The following is a 12,921-nucleotide window of genomic DNA, read 5'->3' as shown; positions in this document are numbered from 1 at the left end:
TTTGGAAACTAGTCTCTCCAAGGAACTTATCTAGATGTGTGGTGAGCACCTTGAAGCTCCAGGTGCTTCACAGAATTTTACAACGTTGAGCTGCGAAAATGAAACAAATTTGTTTTTTTTCCCACAATCAGCTTGCACTTTCATGCGATGACTGTCACCGCAGATGCAGTGAGCGCATGAAAGCATGGCGTACTGGGTACGTCCTTGGTCAGAATGGCACTGACTTTAATGACGTACCCAGTACGTCAAATGTCGTGTAGAGGTTAAGTAGCCGGAGGTACCGTAAATACAATAAGGGTGGGCCGCTACTCATGGGCCACTGCTGTGTGCTTGCCCCCAGGCTATAATTTTCCAGCCAGTCCCTGTGTGGGGTGCGGGCTGTATATGGGGCTATATGGGGTGCGGGCTGTTTATGGGATACAGGTAGTATGCGGGGGGTGCAGACTGTTGTATTACATTTTTGTTTGGGTGGGAGGATCGGTGACAAAATATATCTCGTGGCTTCTTACCTGATCTTTCCTGATCTTACCAACGCGCCTGACAAGCCTCTATGGTAAATGTAAGTGGTATAAACGGTCCTGGATCTTGGCTCCGATATTTCATATTGGACTGCAAATATTTAATATGTCATGTGTGCATCATGTTCAATTTATACAATAAAAAAGAGGACAGGAGTCCTGGGACATGTCATTGCATTGTAATAGGATTCCTGTGACTGTTTGTTATTTTCTTATTGTGTCTAGGAATTGCATTTCCTTGAAGTTCCACATCACAATCCAGAGGTGCAGGGAGAACATCAACAGGAAAAGCCATAAAATGTAATTATCCTGATCTCTCCCCTGGAGGTGACTTTACTGGATGTGGGATGAGCATCAAAGGACAGGTGTTAAGAATGTGTGTAAGACTTTCCAATCAAATGGAAGACTTGTTTCTGCCCCCCCCCCATACTCCTACTCATAAGGATAGTGTGAGAAAACATATCAACACACGGAGGGTGGTTGTAACCCAAAATGAAAACCAGTAGAAAAATCTAGGACTGGTTGTAGGCCGTAGGGACTGGAGTTGGATGCGAGACGAGTATGCAGTCCAGTGTGGTAGATCTGAGAGCGTCGATACTTCCTCTTGCTGGGAGGACGTGGAACTTCACGGGGACTGGATTGACTCTCTCAAACGGCTCCGTTGTGCTAGACCGGGCAGTGGCAGGAGGACAGGGAGCATCCACATTAATAACAGCTGAGGTGAACTTAGAGGAAATGCGGCTGTTGGTGTTTGATACTAATGAAGCGTACTATGAGATGTGCCCGCTACTTCTCGTGTAAAGTTTCCATTCAGAAACTGTAGTAAAGAATTGTTGTGTAACGGTCAGCACACACGGCGAGTAATACTGAGCGAATGTGATAAAAATCACATTCCACTGGGACCAATATTACTCTATGGGCCCGCTTCCATTAGCAATTGTTTTCTCAGCCCTAATCGGACTGAGAAAACAGTTGCAGCATGCTGCGGGTGCAATGCGATCCTGTTTCACTTGCACCCATACAAGTCTATGGGGTGAGAGAAACATCGCACTGCACTCGCATTACACCAGTGTAACGCGAGTGCAGTTCGATTCTCGCATCAGCCAGCAACGGAAGAGAGAGGGCAATAAAGCCCTCCCTTTCCTCCGCAGCGCTGGCCCTCCCCTCCGCAGCTGTGGTCTGATTGGACTACAGTCACATGACACTCCGCTCCTACTGTGCTGCGAGCGTGAGCAGAGTGTCATGCAAGGACTCGTAGTAATCCCCATGTGGCCTCAGCCTAATAAGAACTATCAGTCTCCGTTTCCTCCGCGATCCGGTCTTGGACTGCCAAAGACAGTGGCAAGAAGCGACCTCCTGAGAGGATTGAACAGCACCGCACCTCTTCACACACCCAGCCAGAACCACAACAGTTTTCCTGTGAAGTGGGGCCATGTTGCTTATAGGAGGAAAGCCCTCGCCCGCAACTACCACCTCCTGGTCCAACTTTAAATCATCACGGGAGGGGCTGGGGCACAGACAGCACTGGGAGATCATAGACATCTCAAGAGTTGCATACAGCACTAGGGGGTGGCACACAGCACTGGGGGGAAAGCATGTTCAGGATGGTGGAACGGGAGCACATCGCGTGCTAACTCTGCCCACAAAGTAAGTTCTCAGCATGGAGGAACTAATTGTTTGCCGACGCAAAGTTTATTAATGAACGCTACGTGTGCATCCTCGCAGTGCACATAGGGATTTAAAGGGACGGCATACAGCAGGTTGCTGCTGCCGGCCCGAGTGCTTCGGTCCCTGGTAATCTGCCCGGGGGCCACAGAAAAGGTCCCCACCCCTGGTTTAGACCATACTGAGCTGCACATAAAAATAAAAAAGAACAGATGATCTGTGTAATATCTCATTAATAGCACAAGTGAACGACATTAAAAAAAAATGCTTCGAACACTATTAAACAAAATAATATGTACCCCAAAACTACAACAGTTCCAAACAAAACAATTCACATTTGATAAAAAAAATTAGGGCATCCGAAATGTCAAGACTAGTGCTAGTCGAACTCACAAAAAACTGGGACTGGCATATCCCTGCTAAATTTAAAAAAAAAAAAAAATCCACTCCGGAATCCGGTACCCATATAAGTCTATGGGGATCAGAATCTGGAGATTAAAAAACGTTGGTGGAAGGGATAGGGGGTAGGAACGTGCACTGTATACTCACCGAGGCTGTGTCATGGCGGCAAGCTGCTTCTGGGTCACGCTTCCCCTTTCGGAGCCCACAAATTACTCTCATTGAATATTCGCTGCTTTGCCTGCCCACCGACACGTGTATTTGGTTGCAGTTAAACACGCCCCCACCCTAAGTGGCAGCATGTGAGCTGATTACAACCAATCACAAGCGCCAGGACGGCCGGTGGGCTGGGAAAGCAATGCAAGTGTCTGCGGGTCAGTATGGTGGTATAAAATTGTTTTATTTAATCGGCGCAGGGTCCCCCATATTCTGATGCCATCTGTGTATCAAAATAAGCCCAGAGTCACACGTGTGAGGGACTCTCATCACATCACCCGAAATGGCCTGCCGCTCTCCGAACATGAGCGTGCAGCTCCATAGAAACACAACGGCCGACCCGCTCCTATCAGGAGAGTGTCCAGCTGTGCCGTGTGATGCGAGACTCGCGCGAGTCCTTTGCAAGTGTGACTCTGGCCTTAGTGAAACCACATGTGGCTTTTTTTTTTTTTAATTTAAATAAATAGTTTAAAAAAAAACCAAACAAACAATGAAGTGCGGTCCCCACAATTTTGATACCCAACCAAGATAAAGCCAGCTGGGGACTGGTATTCTCAGCCCGCAGATGTGACAATTTCGGTGCTTTACAGGCTCTTCCCTTTGCCCTGGTGCGATGGCAGATGGCGATAGCGCAGAGCTGCTACTAAACCCTAGGTTGTGATAGCACTCGTGTCTGAGATACCTGCATCACTAACCTGTAAATGAAAGTAAATAAGTACAAACACAGAGAAAAATCCTTTATTTGGAATAAAATACAAAAACACACCCTCCTTCACCACTTTATTAACACCAAACACCCCTCCAGGTCCGGCGTAATCGACATGAGGTCCCACGCTATTTCCAGCTCTGCTACATCTCACAGCTAGCGGCCATAGAGCGCAACCACCGGCTGTAAGTGCAGACAATGACTGAGCCATGATGAGCAATGATTGCAGGCAGACACTGTCACAGGCTGGGGGCGCGTCTGACTGTAACCAATCACAGACGACAGGACAGCAGGTGGGCGGGGAAAGCACGAAAAGCTGTGTGTATGCGATGAGCCTATTGCGCAGTACAGGAAGTGAATGCGCGACCCGTAAGGAGTTTGCTGCCATGACACCAAGTCGCCGTTAGTATGAAATGCTCGCTTAATTCTTGTTTTCTTTATTTTTCCTTTAAGTTGCCCAGTGCTGAATCCGGATTTTGCACTCGGAATCCTGGGCCTGGGTCTGGCACCCCGGCATTTTTGAAACTGCGCGGATCCAGACTTTTACAGTCTGGGTCTGCTCAGCCTTAGGCCCTGTGCGCACTAGGCATTTTTACCCGCAGTTTTGCTGTAGAAATTTCTTGAGAAATGTTTGCAATCTTTCTGCAGACATTTCCCAGCAAAACCTATGGGAAAAAAATATCTGTGCGCGCACTGCGTTTTTTTCTCAAGAAAATTCTTTCTGAAGATTTTCTTGAGAAAATGTGCATGTCACTTCTTTTCCGCAGGTACCTGCGGTATTTCAATCCATTCACTGTAATGTAATCGCGAAATACCGCGGGTATACCGTAATGTTCATCTCTGCCCTGCGGTTTGCAGGGAGTGATGTCATTATCACAGGAAGAGGAAGCGGGGCTGGAGCGGGATACACACATCACACTCCCTGGACGCCGCACGGAAGCACTTCCGTGTGACCTCCAGGTGCTCATGCAGTCTGTGTCCCGCTCCAGCCCCGCGGCTGCCAGCACAGCAGTGTCAGTGTCTGCCTGCAGTGCTGGCAGCCGCGGGGATGCTGAGCGTTGCTGTCAGGAGGTATGATGAGATCATTACCTGCTGTGACGATCTCCTGACGTCACCGCTGTCACTGCCCTCTATGCCCGTCTCGCGGGTGCCCGAGACTGTCACTAGCGGTGACGTCACGGGCTCTCGCGATACTGCTGAGAATGCAGCGGGCATAGAAGTCAGTGACAGCGCTGCTGTCAGGAGGCAAGAGATCGTCACAGCAGGTAATGATCTCATGTAACCTCCTGACAGCAGCGCTCGGCATCCCCTGCAGTGACCTGGGCTGACCTATTGATGTTAGCTCAGGTCACTGCATTGCTCTCCCAGCCAATGGGGAACATTCTGTTCTTCATTGACTGGGACTGACTATGGTATGGATCGCCGTGTGACCCCCTTATTGGATTACGCCGGACCCGGAATTGATTGTTCTTTTCAATAAATTGGTGAAAGAGGGAATGTTTTGGGGAGTGTTTTTTCAAATAAAACTTTTTTTGTTGTCTATTTCTTACTGATTGGGTTCGTGATGTCAGGTATCTGATAGACGCGTGACATCATTAACCCCGGGCTTGATGCCAGGTGACATTACACATCTGGCATCAACCCCATATATTACCTCGTTTGCCACCGCACCAGGGCAACGGGATGAGCTGGGGCGAAGCGCCAGGAGTGGCACGTCTAATGGATGTGCCACTTCTGGGGCAGCTGCGGCCTGCTATTTTTAGGCTGGGGAGAGTCCAATAACCATGGACCTCCCTAGTCTGAGAATATCAGACCACAGCTGTCTGCTTTACCTTGGCTGGTGATCCAATTTGGGGGGGACCCCACGTTTTTTTGTTTTAAATTATTTAATGTAAAATAACAGCGTGGGGTGCCCTCTGTTTTGGATTACCAGCCACGGTGAAGCTGCCAGCTGTGGTTTGCAGGCTGCAGCCGTCTGCTTTACCCTAGCTGGCTACAAAAGACGGGGGGACCTCACATCGTTTTTTTTTATTATTTATTTTTTGGCTAAATACAAGGCTAGGCACCCTTTAGTGCCACATGAAAGTCACTAAAAGGTGCCAGCTTAGAATATGCAGGGAGGTGGGACATTATATAGGTCTTTCTCATCTATTTATCTATCTGTCTATCTCTATTCATCTATCCATCTTTCCCTCTATCCATTATCTATCTGTCTGTCTGTCTATCTATCGATTATCTATCTATTATCTATATTATTTATAGCATAAAAAAAACCCGCGGTTTTGTTGCGTTTTTTTACCGCAGGTGTAGTAATCTTCAACTCCCAGAAGTTTCTCAAGAAATTTTCTTGAGAAAAATCACTTTTCTAGTGCGCACATAGCCTTAAAGCCGCTGTACACGCTGCAATATCGTGACCGATATCGCTAGCCTGTGTACCCGCCCCCATCGGTTGTGCGGCACGGGCAAATCGCTAGCGCGGACCCGTCACACTACTTACCTGCCTAGCGACGTCGCTATGACCGGCGAACCGCCTCCTCTCTAAGGGGGCGGTTCGTTCAGCGTCACAGCAGCGTCACTGAACCGCCGCCCAATAGAAGCGGAGGGGTGGAGATGAGCGGGACGAACATCCCGCCCACCTCCTTCGTTCCTCATAGCGGGCGGACACAGGTAAGGTGAGGTTCCCTGTTCCTGCAGTGTCACACATAGCGATGTGTGCTGCCGCAGCAACGAGGGAATACATTGCTAGCTGCAGCCTGCTTCTACCACTAGGTGCCGCTGTACTGACTCTGAGGGCGGCACTGGTGATATAGGAGGTGGTGATGTCGGCAGCGATTGGTGGCTCAGTGCCCACACGAGATTCTAGTAAAAGCGTCCATCTAGAACATTCCACAAGAGTTTTCCTTCTGTCTGTGACTTCTACATTTATTATTTTCACAGTTTTGAAATCCAGGCAAATATCCGAGGAAGATTCATCTTGAAGCCATAATGGAGAAAGGAGAAAGCGATGTGTGGGGAGATGAGCGGTGCAAAGAGGAGGATCCTACAGGTAATCACCCCGGCGAGGAGTAATGACTAGTGATGGCCGGACCCGCAGATACCCGGGATCGGCAGATGCAACCAGGTCAATAGGGACCTGAATCAGGCGCTTTTAAAACAGTGTAGAACTTAAAAGAATAGGTGACCCCTAAAGTATAACGCCAAAATTGTTAATTAGGGGAAAACCCAAAAGTTACCAAAGGACCACAATATAAATGCAAAAGGGAAAAAATATTTTATTGAAATAATTTACAAAGATGGTGAAGCCATAAAACAAGGAAGAGTGGCTGAGATGGAAAATGCCACACAAGGGGAACAGAGTAACATACACTCCAACCAACCTCCCTAGTGACACCCAGTAAAGGGTTAATTACATATAGTAGTGCCAATTACAGCAGCATATACATAACCAGAAAAATTGAAAACTAGTCAGCGACTCACAGGTTAAACGGTTTGATTGCACACACTATAGACCAGGGGTCTCAAACACGCGGCCCGCGGGCCGCATGCGGCCCCTGAGGCTGCTTGTTGCGGCCCGCAGACCCCGTGACAAATCGCGGCTCTATGCTGAGGGTCGGCGCCGGCAGGAACTTGCATTTGAATCCATCTGTGGTGCCGCGCAAGGAGCTGTCAGTTCTATCCCAGTTGCTGCTGCTGCCTGCCAATCAGATGCAAGGAGGTGACGTCATACAGCGACGTCACTTCCTTGCATCTGATTGGCAGGCAGCAGCCATTGGTCCAGACACAGCTCCTCTGCGCTGCACCGCAAATGGATTCAAATGCAGTGAAGTTCCTGCCGGCGCCGACCCTCAGCACAGAGCCGCGATCATCACGGGCCGCGACAAGCAGGTAAGGTACGTGCTGAAGATCAGGACCCGCTGCGTGCTGGACACAGCGCGTCCTGATCGGCGGGGCCGCAAGTCTGCTCCTTAGGAGACCGCAGCTGCCCGTGCCTGCGATCAGGGGTTCGGGCCGCTGCGGTCTCCTCGCTGTGCTCTGCCTAGGGAGGACGCTTCAGACGCCGCAGCATAAATTCACATGCTGCGGCCTCTGGAAGCCACACCGCAGTTCCGTTTTCACTGCGGGCCGTACACGCACAGTGGGCATGGGATTTTTAGAAATCCCATGCCCACTGTGCTTTTACCATACATAGCAGGGTTTTGGACGCAGCTGAAGCATGCTGCATCCAAAACTCTGCAAGTACTGATCGTGGGCACACAGGGAACGGAGGAAAGGTGAGGAGATTTTTTTTTTTTTGTTTGCGTATTACTAAAGGATGGGCAGAATACTACAGGGATGGCCACAATACTACAAGGGTGGGCAGAATACTACAGGGCTGGCCACAATACTACAAGGGTGGGCAGAATACTACAGGGCTGGCCACAATACTACAGGGCTGGCCACAATACTACAGGGCTGGCCACAATACTACAAGGGTGGGCAGAATACTACAGGGCTGGCCACAATACTACAGGGCTGGCCACAATACTACAGGGCTGGCCACAATACTACAGGGCTGGCCACAATACTACAGGGCTGGCCACAATACTACAGGGCTGGCCACAATACTACAGGGCTGGCCACAATACTACAGGGCTGGCCACAATACTACAGGGCTGGCCACAATACTACAGGGCTGGCCACAATACTACAGGGCTGGCCACAATACTACAGGGCTGGCCACAATACTACAGGGCTGGCCACAATACTACAGGGCTGGCCACAATACTACAGGGCTGGCCACAATACTACAGGGCTGGCCACAATACTACAGGGCTGGCCACAATACTACAGGGCTGGCCACAATACTACAGGGCTGGCCACAATACTACAGGGCTGGCCACAATACTACAGGGCTGGGTAGAATACTACAGGGATGGGCAGAATACTACAGGGATGGGCAGAATACTACAGGGATGGCCACAATACTACAGGGTTGGCCACAATACTACAGGGATGGGCAGAATACTACAGGGATGGGCAGAATACTACAGGGATGGGCAGAATACTACAGGGATGGGCAGAATACTACAGGGATGGGCTGAATACTACAGGGATGGGCTGAATACTACAGGGATGGGCTGAATACTACAGGGATGGGCAGAATACTACAGGGATGGGCTGAATACTACAGGGATGGGCTGAATACTACAGGGATGGGCAGAATACTACAGGGATGGGCAGAATACTACAGGGATGGGCTGAATACTACAGGGCTGGCCACAATACTACAGGGATGGGCAGAATACTACAGGGATGGGCTGAATACTACAGGGATGGGTAGAATACTACAGGGATGGGCTGAATACTACAGGGATGGGCTGAATACTACAGGGATGGGCTGAATACTACAGGGATGGGCAGAATACTACAGGGATGGGCAGAATACTACAGGGATGGGCACAATACTACAGGGATGGGCACAATACTACAGGGATGGGCACAATACTACAGGGATGGGCACAATACTACAGGGATGGGCACAATACTACAGGGATGGCCACAATACTACAGGGATGGCCACAATACTACAGGGATGGCCACAATACTACGGTAATTGGCAGAATACTACAGAGCACAATACTACAAGGATGAGCACAATACTACAAGGATTGGAACAATATTACTGGGCACAATACTACATGGCACAAGGATGGGCACTATACTACTGGGCACAATACCACAAGGATGAGCACCTTACTACAGGGCACACGGATGGGCACATTACTACAAGATTTTGGCTAAGATTACTATATGATGTTGCTAATTGTAAAACAATTACAAGAAGGTGATAAAATGTAAAAAAAAAAAAAATCCTAAAGCATGACTTTTTTTATTTACATTAAAAATGCTTTTCTGTATATAAACTTAACAAAAAAAGTACACGTTTGTTATAATAAACAAGCGAAAAATGTTTACAAAAGTGATCCAAGATGTATAGAAAAAAAACATGGATTCATTAAAAATGTTCACTTTGTCCTGCAAATAATGCGGCCCCCCTCATTTTTTTTTTTCTATATGCGGCCCATACACCCAGCTGAGTTTGAGACCCCTGCTATAGACATTCCACAGAACTATCCACTCGTCAAGTGTGTACAGCAGCAATTAAGCTGGTTAGTAACTGCTGTGTGCGCTTCATAAGCAGACACAAACACAAACAGACCCCCATAAAACAACACCATTTCTGTGCCAGGCAGCATGCAAAAATAAGGAGATTGTGTACACATATATATGTGTGTGTGTGTGTGTGTGTCTAATATATATATATATATATATATATATATATATATATATATATATAATCTATCGTGTGCAGAATTATTAAGCAAGTTGTATTTTAGAGGATTTTTTTATTATTGATCAACAACTATTTTCTCAATCAACCCAAAAGACTCATAAATATCAGCGCTTAAAATTTTGGAAGTTGGAATGGTTTTTTTTAAATTTGGCTATCTTAGGAGGATATCTGTTTGTGCAGGTAACCATTAGACTATGTGCGCACGTAGCGTTCTGTCCCTGCAGAAATTTCTGCAGCGATTTGAACAGCACACGTGCGCTTCAAATCGCAGCAGAAAGAGTCCGTAATGGGAAAAAAAAAGCCAATTTCATGCGCTCTGAGTGTAGCCCCTCCCATAGACAGAGTGGGGACTGCATGCAAATCGAAAGTGACGCACATCCGGCGTCGCTGTCGATATTGTAGTGTGTAAATCCTTTATGATACGATTAACGTTCGCAAAAGCGTCGTAATCGTATCATCGGTGTAGTATCCGACATTTCTATAATGTAGCTGCAGCGACGGTATGATGTTGTTCCTCGTTCCCCTGCGGCAACACACATCGCTGTGTATGAAGCCGCAGGAGCGAGGAACATCACCTTACCTGCGTCACCACGGCTCACGCCGGCTATGCGGAAGGACGGAGGTGGGCGGGATGTTTACGTCCCGCTCATCTCCGCCCTTCCACTTCTATTGGCCGCCTGCCGTGTGACGTCGCTATGACGCCGCACGACCCGCCCCCTTAGGAAGGAGGTGGTTCGCCGACCAGAGCGACGTCGCAGGGCAGGTGAGTGCATATGAAGCTGCCGAAGCGATAATGTTCGCTACGGCAGCTATCACACGATATCGCTGCTGCGACGGGGGCGGGGACTATCGCGCTCGGCATCGCAAGCATCGGCTTGCTATGTCGTAGTGTGCAAAGTACCCCTTAGAACGCGCGCTTCGGGCAGCAGCCGAAGCGCTGCGCTCCAATACGCCACGTGCGCACGTCTCCTGCATAATCTTCATAGATTATGCTGGGGACGCAGGACGCATGCAGTTACGCTGCGGTGCAGAGCACAGCGTAACTGCATGCAATACGCACACGTGCGCACATAGCCTTACTGTGCAGAATTATTAGGCAACTTAATAAAAACCAAATATGTTTCCATCTCACTTGTTTGTTTATTTTCACCAGGTAAATCAATATAACTGCACAAAATTTAGAAATAAACATTTCTGACATTCAAAAACAAAACCCAAAAAAATGAGCGACCAATATAGCCACCTTTCTTTATGATGACACTCAACAGCCTACCATCCATAGAGCCTGTCAGTTGCTTGATTTGTTTACGATCAACATTGTGTGCAGCAGCCACCACAGCCTCCCACACACTGTTCCGAGAGGTGGATTGTTTTCCCTTCCTGTAGATCTCACATTTTTTGAGGGACCACATGTTCTCTATGGGGTTCAGATCAGGTGAACAAGGGGGCCATGTCATTAATTTTTCATCTTTTAGAGCTTTACTGGCCAGCCACGCTGTGGAGTAGTTGGATGCATGTGATGGAGCATTGTCCTGCATGGAAATCATGTTTTTCTTCAACGATACTGGCTTCTTCCTGTACCACTGCTTGAAGAAGTTGTCTTCCAGAAACTGGCAGGAGGTCTGGGAGTTGAGCTTCACTCCATCCTCAACCCGAAAAGGTCTCACAAGTTCATCTTTGATGATACCAGCTCATACCAGTAACCCACCTCCACCTTGCTGGCGTCTGAGTCGGAGTGGAGCTCTCTGCCCTTTACTGATCCTGCCTCTGGCCCATCAAGAGTCACTCTCATTTCATCAGTCCATAAAACCTTTGAAAAATCAGTCTTAAGATATTTCTTAGCCCAGTCTTGACGTTTTAGCTTATGATTCTTGTTCAAAGGTGGTGGTTTTCCAGCCTTCCTTACCTTGGCCATGTCCCTGAGTATGGCACACCTTGTGCTTTTTGATACTCCAGTAACGATGCAGCTCTGAAATATGGCCAAACTGGTGGCAAATAGCATCTTGGCAGCTTCAAACTTGATTTTCCTCAATTCTTGGGCAGTTATTTTGCGCCTTTTTTGCCCAACACGCTTCTTGCGACCCGGTTGGCTATTTGCCATGAAACGCTTGATTGTTCGGTGATCACGCTTCAAAAGTTTGGCAATTTCAAGACTGCTGCATCCCTCTGCAAGACATCTCACAATTTTGGACTCTTCAGAGCCCGCCAAACCTCTCTTCTGACCCATTTTGCCAAAGGAAAGGAAATTGCCTAATAATTAAGCACACCTTATATAGGGTGTTGATGTCATTACACCACACCCCTCATTACAGAGATGCACATTACCTGATTTACTTAATTGGTAGTTGGCTCTCAAGCCCATACAGCTTGGAGTAGGACAACATGTATAAAAAGTATCATGTGATCAAAATACTCATTTGCCTAAACATTCTGCACAGTGTGTGTGTGTATATATAATATGCAGACCATTGTAACCCACATTACTTTGAGTCATGCTGTTAACACACAACGACCTGGGGCACAGAGTCCCAAATAGAACAAATCAGCATGCTCAGCGCCATGTGGTCCTACTCTCCCACATAATACGGCGGTGGCCCACCGAGGATGATGGGAAGGAGGACATAAGTCATCCCCCCCCCCATCACCACAGCAACCCCACAACAACCACAGTGCGCGATAGTCCGGGACAGTGCATGCGCATGGCGCGTATGTGTCCATGGGAATGTAGAGGAAAGAGTAGAGCAGGTCAACGTGCTCAGCGTCACGCCATCCTGCTCCACACGACGCGGCAGCCCACCGAGGAAAAGGCGAAGGGGTGACATAGTCCTCCTCCCATTTCCACGGAGACGCCACAACAACCACAGCGCGCGGAAGGCTGGGACATCACACGCGCACAGTACGTCTGTGTCCAGGAGCAAGACAACCTCATTCAGTAAGTGGAATCATTACTGATAACCAAAAAAAGGGGTAAAGATAACAGATACCGCCTTGATAAATGTCAGGATATTTGATGACTGCAAGGATATGATATTACATAAACAAAAAGTATGTGCAAATATAAACCTGCACAATTGTTTAGTGAC

At 48.2% G+C, this 12,921-nt stretch overlaps 1 protein-coding gene across 6 annotated transcripts in view; it reads left to right on the top strand.

Moving 5' to 3' along the window:
* Positions 1 to 12,921, top strand: part of LOC142245443 (uncharacterized) — a 94,788-nt gene that overhangs the window by 63,438 nt on the left and 18,429 nt on the right. For 3 of the 6 annotated variants that reach the window (XM_075318148.1, XM_075318149.1, XM_075318150.1), the window contains exons 2-3: positions 744 to 818; positions 6,442 to 6,550. In XM_075318148.1, coding sequence (XP_075174263.1) covers positions 6,490 to 6,550 — 61 coding nt within the window. In that variant the 5' untranslated portion in view covers positions 744 to 818; positions 6,442 to 6,489. The remainder of the gene's footprint in view (positions 1 to 743; positions 819 to 6,441; positions 6,551 to 12,921) is intronic. The other 3 variants (XM_075318147.1, XM_075318152.1, XM_075318153.1) reach the window with 1 other exon arrangement.

Source organism: Anomaloglossus baeobatrachus, chromosome 7, assembly GCF_048569485.1.
Source record: "Anomaloglossus baeobatrachus isolate aAnoBae1 chromosome 7, aAnoBae1.hap1, whole genome shotgun sequence".
NCBI classification, from domain to species: Eukaryota; Metazoa; Chordata; class Amphibia; order Anura; family Aromobatidae; genus Anomaloglossus; species Anomaloglossus baeobatrachus.
The sequence above is the reverse complement of the archived record's forward strand: the minus strand, read 5'-3'. Positions and strand labels throughout refer to the sequence as shown.